Below are 11,887 nucleotides of genomic sequence, written 5' to 3' on the forward strand. Positions count from 1 at the left end.
CACTATCCCACTCGTAACTGTAGATGCAACTAACTGTATATTTATGCCACTTTGGCAACCAATCAGAATCCACCCTGCTTTAAAGAACTCGAGCATTTAAAGCGGCAGACGACAAAACTCCAGCATGCATTTAAACAGAATTTTGCGCGTTGGTGTGGACTCTAGTTATAATTATAGTTGTCTTTATAGTCATCGTTCTTAGTGTGAACAGGCCTTAAAGGGTTAGTTCATCCAAAAATAAAAATTACCCCATAATTTACTTTCCCTCAAGCCATCCTAGGTCTATATACCTGACGTATGACATAGGATGTAGGAGTAGTGTAAGCTTAGGTGAGAGGAAACGCCTCTCGCGGTTCAAACAAATAGGGCTGGGCAACAAACTCAAGCTTGTAAAAATTCTTGTTTTAGGCTGCTAATTCATGACCAGTATTTTGTTTAGCCCTTTCTTTTGCGCTTCCACGTTCGTCAATATGTCTTCCACCGGAACTAGACTTGCGTACGGCCGTTAACGGAAGCCAGTGATTAGAGTTTATAAAGTTAGAAATATGGATATTTTTCTTACAAAAATTATTCGCTTTGCTTCAGATGGACTTTATCAACCCCATGGAGCCACCTAGGATGGCTTGAGGGTGAGTAAATTATTTGATAGTTTTCAATTTTGTGTGAACTAACTATAGCGGCAGCCGTTAAAGAGGCTGAGTAGAGGAAGTAAAAGATGACGCGTTTCAACCGCAAATCCATGTGTTTTTTTTGTAATATTGAAAAGAACAGGAGAATGTTGAATGATGACGGTAAAATAAGAAAAAATGAAACGAAACGAAACAAAACTGAAACGGAAACAGTCAACAAAAAAATGTTGCCAAATGGGTCATAGCTACTCACCCCCGTCCTCCATTCTATCCACAGGCAAACTAACAGGTTATATGCACCAATACCAAGTGATGTAACAAACTGGAAGTGAAAAATTTCAAAATAAAAGACATCATCAATCCGTACCTGCCACCTACACTAACCCTTTAAGTCATTCTGTAAAAGAAATTCAGGAAAGATCATCACAAACCACGTATAGAAGATCACAAACCTGGTCAATGATAGCCATTAAACCTGGATTCATCCAGCAGCTTTCCTTTCCTCTGGTAGACGTGTGTAGACCAACTCTCTCTGGAAGACCATTTTGCCTGTAAACCAGCAAAAATACCTCAATCAGTGGGGTGGAAGCGTTTTGACTGAACTCGGATCATGTCTAAAGATTAAGAGACAAGACATAAAATTAAGCATTAATTAATTTTATAAAATTATATTAAAATTGTATTATTCATTATTCAAACACTTGCAAAAAAATGGCATTTATGATGCATCTCCATAAGGAAAAGAACAACTGAACTAAAGGAAAGCTCAGTGGCATTTTTTAAATTTAAAGAGCTGATTGTTTGTTTTTGAGCTTAGTGATCCCCTTCTATATCATGCCCCCTGTAAAAAAAGTGTAATCTCCACATAATCTTTTTTTTTGGGGGGGGGGGGGGGGGGGGGGGGAGTGTTACGAAATTTATATCCAAATAAAAAACAATAACTTAACAACAACAACAACACTCCAAAACTTCTGCTTCTCCAAACTAGTAATGTTCTTTTTATCTTCCTTTTTATCACACTTAATTGGTGTGAAAGACTGTGTAACAGTTTCGTTCAACTTGCAAGCATAAGAACACCTTGCATGTTACACATCGAACCCGAGTTTTCCCAGAACAGCCTGTCGCTCTGCAGCGAGCTGCATTCTTCAGGGGGGCAATGTTCAGTCAGCAATGCCATTCTCTCTTCTTTCTGACTGCTATTGTCTTCTTACAGCTGGATAATGTAGGAAGAAACCTTGTCTGTTCACAACCTTCCATTCTTTCACTCTAAACTGACTTTCTACCCAGCAGATTAGGCCTGATAATGCTTCAGCTGACACACAACTGAGACACAGAAAATATAGCCATTGGATGTTACCTGTTACCTCATGGGATCACACTTCTGGTTTTGCCTTATTTTCTTGTCTGTAACACACGGTGGCGCCACAACTCTTTAAATTAATCTTTGCATGTTTTATTTAGGTGTGTCTCAGGATTTACAACAGATACATTTATGCTTTAACATTTCAAACAAAGTACATATTACAAATAGAAAGAGTCTAGAAACATCTAGTAAAAATAATGATTTGTAGTTACAAATATCCAACAAGTTTGCTTATTTACAAAGATATTTTGAAAACTGAAGAACTATGGAAACAAAGCCTCTAATTTACTTTTAATGATCAATGCCAGTATTTCAGTAGTATAGTACTAAACATTGATTTCAGACCCTGGCAGAAGTTATCATTCCTTTAAGGGCTTGTCTTGTTCCTTGCAGCATAACTTCTTTACACAAGATTCAGGCAAGAATGGTACTTTCTCTAGGCGGGACAAATAAATTAAGGGCTGGATAGTGCTGCTGATGTTTAAAAAGGCATAACCCACTGGCTGCACATAGCAAGTGAAGATCTTATGTGGATAGTGGTCTTCCAAGGGGAACAAAGCAACTAGAGGGAGATAGTTGGTCACGATGATGATCAAGATAGACAGCACCATCTTAAACGCCTTTCTTTTCATAGGGTGCATCTCATCTTTACCAGAGCCTCGTGAGCGTTTCAGGGCCCAGAGGATGGCCACGTTACACACCATCATCCAGGTGAAAACAAACAAGACCTCACCAGTGAAAACCTTTTCAAAGTTGGGCAGGCCACCAACGGATTTGGCTGAAGCATAAGCAAAAGTGAGCAGCAGAACCACGATGCTCAGACCGATCCTGTATTTGATGTCCTTCAACTGTCCGAATGTGATGGGGAAGAGAACGGCTATAAATCGATCCAGACAGACACACGAGAGGAAGAGCGGTCCGCTGGTGTCTTTTACGCCATAAGAGAACTTCAGAGCCCTCCAACCCATGGCACTCCTCCAGTGGAAGAGATTGAGGAACGCTATGATTGTCATAAATCCGAAGTAGGCATCCGTGAAAGCCAGGCAGCCAAGGAAGATGTCAGAAGTTGAAGGCTCATTTCGGGTGTGTATTAGGTGTGCTATGACCAGGATGTTGGCAGGTATTCCTATGATCACATTGAAGGACTGTATAGCTAGGTCAAAAATGTAACCAGCCATCATTTCTTCACACCCATCAAACACATTGAAGGCATGCGTCGCATTGACTGAATCGGTCGTCAGGTTAGATGGGGGCAGGTTGCTTCTGAGGATGTAGCTGAATCTTGTGTCGTGACGCAGTTGAGCCTCCATGACTTCTGAGGATCTGTAATGAAATTCTAGAACGAACAGTAAAAAATATTGTGTTACTAGAACTCATTAAAATGGCAAGCTCACAAATTCAGTTCTGAATATAAAATCAGACTGGCTAAATCCAAGTTCACAGTGTGATTTTCTCTCTGTTTCTTGAGTGATTTCGTGCTATGAAACAGCATTCTGTGTACTGCATAAATCCAAGCAATTCGTACTCAGTTTTATTTTACCTGGAACTCAAAATTTCAAAAGAATTTCAACAGAAGAGAAGTTTTCTTTGCAATTGCAAAGGTAATATATACATATATAAATATAGCTGCGAGCAGCGATTGCGGGCCCAAGCCGGTGGCACCGCCACCCTGGTGCCTTTAGTTACACTAAAGCCACCGGGGTGGCGGTGTCACCGGCTTGGGCCCTCCATCGCTGCTCGCAGCTATATTTATATATATATACAGGTGCTGGTCATATAATTAGAATATCATCAAAAAGTTGATTTATTTCAGTAATTCCATTAAAAAAGTGAAACTTGTATATTATATAGACTCATTACATGCAAAGTGAGATATCTCAAGCCTTTATTTATTATAATTTTGATGATTATAGCTTACAGCTTGTGAAAACCACAAAATCAAAATCTCAGAAAATTAGAATATTACATGAAATCACACAGTAATTACACAGTGATACCATGGTCACTGAACCAGGTTTTGGTTCTTTTGGCAGTGTGGGCAGGTGCAAATCCTGCTGGAAAATGAAGTCAGCATCTCCATAAAGCTTGTCTGCTGAAGGAAGCATGAAGTGCTCTGGAAATGTCCTGGTAGACGGCTGCGTTGAGTGGACAGCACAGTGGACCAACACCAGCCGATGACATGGCTCCCCAAACCAACACAGACTGTGGAAACTTCACACTGAACTTCAAGCATCTTGGATTGTGTGCCTCTCCATTCTTCCTCCAGACTCTGGGACCTTGGTTTCCAAATGAGATGCAAAATTTGCTCTCATCAGAAAAGAGGACTTTGGTCCACTGTGCTTTATTAAATCCAGAGTCAACGCAGCCGTCTACCAGGACATTTTCAGAGCACTTCATGCTTCCTTCATTTTCCAGCAGGATTTGCACCTGCCCACACTGCCAAAAGAACCAAAACCTGCTTCAATGACCATGGGATTACTGTGTAATTACTGTGTGATTTCATGTAATATTCTAATTTTCTGAGATTTTGATTTTGTGGGTTTCATAAGCTGTAAGCCATAATCATCAAAATTATAACAAATAAAGGCTTGAGATATCTCACTTTGCATGTAATGAGTCTATATAATATACAGGTTTCACTTTTTTAACGGAATTACTGAAATAAATCAACTTTTTGATGATATTCTAATTATATGACCAGCACCTGTATATAATAAATGTAACAAAAAAAAAATATTAAAAAATATAAAAAACCATAGCAAAACCGTTTGAGATATTTATTATCTGTTTACAATTTAGCATCTTTAATGTATTTTCATCATGTTGAAAAAGTTTGGTGGGAATAAAATAAACCACTTAAGAGGAGTGGGTAAAAATACAGAGGCTGGTTTTGCAAAGAAATCCACATTCAAACCAAAATATCTGACTTCCTGTTACTCGGAGCTAATTACTGTAAATTAGAAAATTGTCCGGCTCGATGAGACCAATATGTGTACTGATTTTTGTGACTGTACATAAAATTAACCCCTTCACTTTTGTCAAAAGCATTTAGAAAGTGACACACTTCCTGCTGCCAGTTGGTGGCGCTATGACTTTTACTCACAATAGTTACATCCATCTGATCGGTCTCTTACCACGAACACACTGCTAAAGTTTCATCAAGATCAGTTAATGTATGCAGAAGTTATAACACTTCGTCTCTCTCTTTTCTCGCCATAAATTTGTTTCCTCGCCACGGCCAAACCGTTCGAGATATCAAAAATCCATCCGCAATTTAGCATCCTCAATGTCTTGACTTCATGCGGACTGAGTTTGGAGGTGATTGAATGAATTCTCTAGGAGGAGTACATCACATTCCACAGCAAGCGTTTTCCAAACAACCCATAATAGCCGACTTCCTGTTGGGCTGGTGTGAAACTTGACAGAGGGAAAGTTGTTCGGCCCGATGAAATCTATATGTGTACCGAGTTTCATATTAAGTCAAGTCAAGTCAACTTTATTTATATAGCGCTTTCCACAATACAGATTGTATCAAAGCAGCTTCACAGTATTAAATAAAATAGTACATCAGTGTTTGTTTCTAGTGTAAAACGTCCACGTTTGGTAATGCTGATCAATAGTATTGTTGATTGATTGATTGAATTAAGTATCCCCAACTGAGCAAGCCAAAGGCAACAGTGGCAAGGAACCGAAAAACTCCATCAGGTGACCTAATGGAGAAAAAAAAAACCTTGGGAGAACCCAGGCTCAGTCGGGGGCCAGTTCTCCTCTGGCGTTTATGAACTAGAGACCGGATTTAACTGTAAGATTAAAAATATTATATAAATGCCTGGCTGAAGAGATGCGTCTTTAATTTAGTTTTAAACTGGGAGAGCGAGTCTGAGCAATGAACAGTATCAGGAAGGCTATTCCAGAGTTTTGGAGCTAAATGTGAAAATGATCTCCCTCCTTTGGTTGATCTGGATATCCTAGGTATGACCAAAAGCCTCGAATTTAGTGATCTTAAAGAGCACGATGGATTATAGGGTGATAGAAGATCCGTTAAATAAACTGGAGCTAAGTCGTTTAGGGCTTTATAAGTCAGTAGCAATACCTTGTAATTAATACGGAACTTTATAGGTAACCAATGTAGTGATGATAAAATTGGTGTTATATGGTCAAATTTTCTTGATCTAGTAAGAACTCTAGCGGCGGCATTTTGGACTAACTGTAGCTTGTTTATTGAGGATGCAGGACAACCAGCTAATAAAGCATTACAGTAATCTAGTCTCGAGGTCATGAACGCATGAACTAACTTTTCTGCATCAGAAACAGATAGCATATTACGTAGCTTAGCAATGTTTCTAAGGTGGAAAAAGGCTGTTTTTGTAACATATGAAATATGATTTTCAAAAGACAGGTTGCAGTCAAGTATAACACCCAGGTCTTTTACTGTAGAGGATAAAGTAACAGGACATCCTACTATGTTAAAGTTGTATTGTGAGAGGTTTTGTGGGCGGTTTTTTGAACCGATAAGTATTACCTCTGTCTTGTCTGGATTTAATAAAAGAAAATTGCGCGTCATCCAATCTTTTATCTCTTTAACACACTCTGTCAATTTGGATAATATAGCGTTTTCATCCGGCCGTGATGAAATATATATTTGAGTGTCATCAGCATAACAATGGAAACTAATTCCATGTTTCCTTATAATATTTCCAAGTGGCAGCATATATATTGAGAATAATAGAGGGCCTAACACAGATCCTTGCGGCACTCCATAGTTTACTGGAGTTATGATAGATTTTTCTCCATTTAAATAGACAAAATGGTAGCGGTCAGATAGGTATGATCTGAACCAGCTTAATGCTTGTCCTTGAACACCAGTATAATTTTGTAGTCGATCTAAGAGTATTGTGTGATCTATAGTATCGAACGCAGCACTAAGATCAAGTAAAACTAGTATTGAGATACAGCCTTGGTCAGAAGCTAAGAGTAAATCATTTGTGATTTTAACGAGCGCAGTTTCAGTGCTATGGTGCGGCCTGAAACCAGACTGAAACTTTTCATAGATGTCATTTTCTTGCAAGAAAGAGCCTAGTTGGGCAGACACAACTTTTTCTAGTATTTTAGACATAAAAGGAAGATTTGAAATGGGTCTATAATTTGCTAGGTTATTTGGGTCTAATTGTGGTTTCTTAATGAGTGGTTTTATAACTGCCAGTTTAAATGTTCTTGGAACATGACCTAAAGATAAAGATGAGTTAATAATATTGAGGAGAGGCTCTTCCACTATAGGTAACATTTCTTTCAGTAGTTTAGTTGGTATGGGATCTAAAAAACATGTTGTTGTTTTAGATGAAGTGATACGTTTATTTAACTCTATTTGTTCTATAGTTGTAAAGCACTGTAGTTTTTCTTGTGGGGTGATAATCGAGGCTTATAGTTATAAGGCGCGATTGAGGATTGAACGTTTACAATTGTGGTTCTGATGTTTTCTATTTTCTCAGTGAAAGAATTCATGAAATCATTACTACTAAACTGTAACGGAATATTTTGTTCAGGTGACGCTTGTTTATTTGTTAGTCTAGCCACGGTGTTAAATAAAAACCTAGGATTGTTTTGGTTATTTTCTATTAGTTTGCGGAGGTGCTCAGCCCTGGCTACCTTTAGGGCCTTTTTATAACGTGACGTACTGTCTTTCCAAGTGATTCTAAAAACCTCTAAATTAGTTTGTTTCCATTTATGCTCTAAATTACGGGTTTCTCTCTTTAGAACATGCGTAGTATTGTTGTACCATGGTGCTTTAATTTTCTCTCTGACCTTTTTTAGTCTAATAGGTGCAACAATATCCAATTTTCCAGAGAGAATGGTGCTCATAGTGCTGGTTAGTTCCTCTAGTTCATCTGTTTGTTTGGGTTCACTGAGCAGCTGAGACAGATCCGATTAGCAATTTGAAAAATTATCTATGGTGGATGGAAGGATTGTTCTGCCTAATCGATAACGCGGCGCAGCATGATATATTACAGGGGTACGTAATATGCAAGTTACCATGTAATGGTCAGTTACATCATCACTTTGTGGAATGATATCTATATCGGTTGGATCGGTTCCATGTGATATAATTAAATCGAGTGTATGATTAAAACGATGAGTTGGTCCGGTAACGTTTTGCTTAACCCCAAAGGAGTTTAATAAATCTATAAACGCAGCCCTAACGCATCATTTTGATTATCTACGTGTATGTTAAAATCTCCAACAATTAATGCTTTATCGACATTGACCAATAGGTCTGAGAGAAAATCTGCAAATTCTTTTAGGAAATCAGTGTAAGGCCCTGGCGGTCTATATACGGTAGCCAAGGCTAAAGATAATAGGGATGTTTTTCTAGCATCTAAGAGCGTAACATTTAGTACTTGTACTAAATGTTTTTCTAGCATCTAAGAGCGTAACATTTAGTACAAGTACTTCAAATGAAATAAACTTATAACCTGTTTTCTGAGTAACACTAAGAAAATCTCTATAGATTGTTGCAATACCGCCGCCACGACCAATCAGACGGTGTCACATTCACTGTCTGTCATCGTCCTGTCTGCACTACAGTTCCCAGAATCCTCCTTGTTTCCACACCTGAACTCACTCCCTTCATTACCCACCGGTTCATCATCATTATCTGCATCACCTGTCTTGTGTTCATCTGTGTGTGTATTTAAGTTCCTGGTTTTCACTCTTCACTTGTCGGTCAATGTTTATGTTAGGTTATTCTATGTTCTGAGTATACGCTTCCTGTTTCGTGTACCTTTGATATTGAGAATTAAAACCTTTGTTTCATCATCTTCATGTACGTCTCCTACATCATCCACCCAGAAGCCTGACAGACGGGGCTCATGCTTATAGGAGTATCCTGATGGAGTAGACTCATTTAGACCGAAATAATCATTTGGTTTAAGCCAGGTTTCAGTAAGGCAAAGTACATCGATGCTATTATCTGTGACTATTTCATTTACAATAACTGCCTTAGGTGTGAGTGATCTAATGTTTAAAAGACCAAGCTTTAGAATTTTTTTTTGTTTACTAATAGCAACATTTTCTGTTTTAATAACAATTCGATTTTTCCTAGATCCTGCAGTAATTTATTATTTGATCGCACTAAATGAGGAATAGACACAATTTCTATGCAATGTTCTACACTAGTATTTATATCAGTTAATTTGGTGCAGCAGAGACTATGATTTGGACTTTTGGTTACTAGTCAAAAGGTATTTAACATTTTGGAGATGTTATCCGACAGAAGATCTGCTTGGGTGTAAGCCATCAGCACGGAAAAGCCTAGGACTCTCCCAAAACAGATTCCAATTATTTACAAAGAGCAGTTTCTGCTCATTGCACCATGACGTTAACCATTCATTTAGCGCGAATAATCTACTAAATTTGTCATGTCCTAGACGGTACGTGGGAAGCGGTCCTGACACAATGATCGTTATATCAGGCGATGTGCTGCGTGCCGTATCGATCAGATTCCTGAAGTCTTTCTTCAGAACTTCCGTCTGGCGCAGCCTGATGTCGTTCACTCCCGCGTGCAAGACCACAGTTCCGACGCGCACGTCACCGTTCAGAATCTCGGGTACGTGAGCAGCGATTTCAGAAACACGAGCATCAGGAAAGCAGTGACTGTGCACCTTACTTTTACCTAATGTAGCGTGGACGTGCCGAACGATGGAATCGCCGATGATCACAGCATCGCGTTCTGTTTTGCGAAGAGGGGAGAAGCGGTTTTGTGTGGATAACTCGAAAACCGGGAGGGTCGGAGAGGGTCTTGGTCTAGACCTGACTCGCGTCTTCCGCTGCGGAAATATCCAGGCTTCGTGGTGGCGTGTTGGAGCCGGAGTGAACGAGACCATGGCTGATCGCGACCTCGGCGCTCGGGACCGATGCTGAGTAACGGCTTCAGTTCTATCAGTCTATCAGTCTATCAGTTCGGCTTGTCTCACTAAAAGGTCGTGGATCTGTTTCTCAACAGCTTCCAGCTCAGACTGCACCACGTGCAGCTCAAATGTGTCCTCACCTGCACCAAAAGGTAGACTACTTACATCTGATATATTCGCCATTTTAACAGATGGACAGTAAGTTAGCAACGACGCTACCAGTGATGCTATCAATATTAATACAAATTTATGACTGAAGTCTTAGATATAATCCGTCTTTTTAGTGGTACGGGTGTAGAGTAGACGCACGATAGGCGAAAAATGTTTGTAAGTGAGTGTTGAGAAGCGTTCAGCCGTGATCCACGGACGTAACCTATAGGAGTATCCAGCGTTGGATCACTAATAGGCTTGAGACGCGTCTGCTCAACAGTCCGCGTTGTAACTATGAGGTTTGAGCAGTAGTGCTTCTCAGTGAGGAAAAGTAGAAAATGTTTGTTGTAAGTAAGTTTAAAGAGTAAAATCAAGAATTATAAATCAGATCGATGGAGCTCCAAAGACAACAACGCGTTCAGACGTGACGCATGCGCATTCGACAACTTTTAAGGATTCGGCAACTTTTAAACATTAATTCATGCAAGCGTGTTTGATATATGGACCAAGTTTTCAGACCCTGTTCAAGAGGGCGCTGTTGAGCCCCCCTGCCACGTCCGTTTCTGAAACTTTTCACATGTCTACTGGCTAATAAGTGTTATGTGTCTGTCGAGTTTCATCCAATTTCAAGCATGCTAAGAGTCTCAAACGCATCCGAAAAGAATATTAAAATTTGATGCGTTGCCACGGCAACAGTATCTAAGATATCAATAATCCTTTCACAGGTCTACATCTGCCGTGTGTTTACATTATACACATAAAGTTTGAAGCAAATCGGGTAAAATTAAGAGGGTGACTTCAAAGCATTTTGAAAGTGACACACTTCCTGCTGCCAGTTGGTGGCGCTATAACTTTGACTCACAATAGTCACATCCATGTGATCGGCCTCTTACAACGAACACACTGCGGAAGTTTCATCAAGATCAGTTAATGTATGCAGAAGTTATAACACACTTCCTGTGTCCCATTATTCGCCATAAATTCGTTTCCTCGCCACGGCCAAACCGTTCGAGATATCAAAAATCCGTTCGCAAGAATTCATCCTCAATGTCTTGACTTTATTCTCACTGAGTTTGGTGGCGATCAGATGAAATCCCTAGGAGGATTATTTCACATTCCATTGTATGCGTTTTCCAAACAACGTATAATAACCGACTTCCTGTTGGGCTTTTGTAAAACTTAGAGCACGAAAGTTGTTCGGCCCGATAAGATCTATATGTGTACTGAGTTTCATATTATTACATGCAAGCGTGTTTTATTTATGGACCAAGTTTTCGGACCCCATTCCAGGGGGCGCTGTCGAGCCCCCCTGCCACGCCCCGGTACCAACTTCAGCCCGGCCCTGATGGCCGCAGGTTCTGACGTGTGTGCAAAATTTCAAGAGTTTTTGAGCATGTTAAGGGCCCCAAAAGTGGCAAAAAGACAAAAAAAAAAAAAAAAAAAATCCTTCCGGAAACAATAGGGCCTTCGCCCTTTCAGGGCTTGGGCCCTAATAATCAGTGAACATGTAACACTACACAAGTCAAAGACTGCTGGCTTTGCTGGATGGCAAAATAAATATTTTTTGATTCCCCAACATTGTTTAAATTGTTTAAAACACAACAATTGTGGCCAAAATTACACTTTTTTTAAAAAAAACCAGTACCATTTAGGTACTTCAGCATTAGTAGGATCCTTTGGCTGCATGGGTTCAGTGCAAACTCCAGAACTTGGGTAAAATCTTTTTCTTACAAGATAAGATATAGCATTTTTATTTATTGAGAATGTGCTGGTTGGGGTGTACAGTAGTCAGCGAGACCGACTAAGGCAATTATACATTTATCAGGCAGTATAGTTTTTAA

The 11,887-nt window shown here is 39.5% G+C and overlaps 1 protein-coding gene across 1 annotated transcript; it reads right to left on the reverse strand.

Annotated features, from left to right (window-relative positions):
* Positions 1-2,351: 2,351 nt before the first annotated feature.
* LOC307166273 (G-protein coupled receptor 183-like) lies at positions 2,352-3,311 on the reverse strand (the record flags this gene model as incomplete). Its single annotated transcript, XM_079884518.1, has 1 exon — positions 2,352-3,311. Exon 1 carries the CDS (start codon positions 3,300-3,302, stop codon positions 2,352-2,354), a length of 951 nt encoding a protein of 316 aa, XP_079740644.1. The 5' UTR covers positions 3,303-3,311.
* Between the last annotated feature and the right edge of the window lie 8,576 nt (positions 3,312-11,887).

Source organism: Squalius cephalus (genome assembly GCF_949319135.1).
Source record: "Squalius cephalus genome assembly, chromosome: 1".
In the NCBI taxonomy this organism is placed as follows: domain Eukaryota; kingdom Metazoa; phylum Chordata; class Actinopteri; order Cypriniformes; family Leuciscidae; genus Squalius; species Squalius cephalus.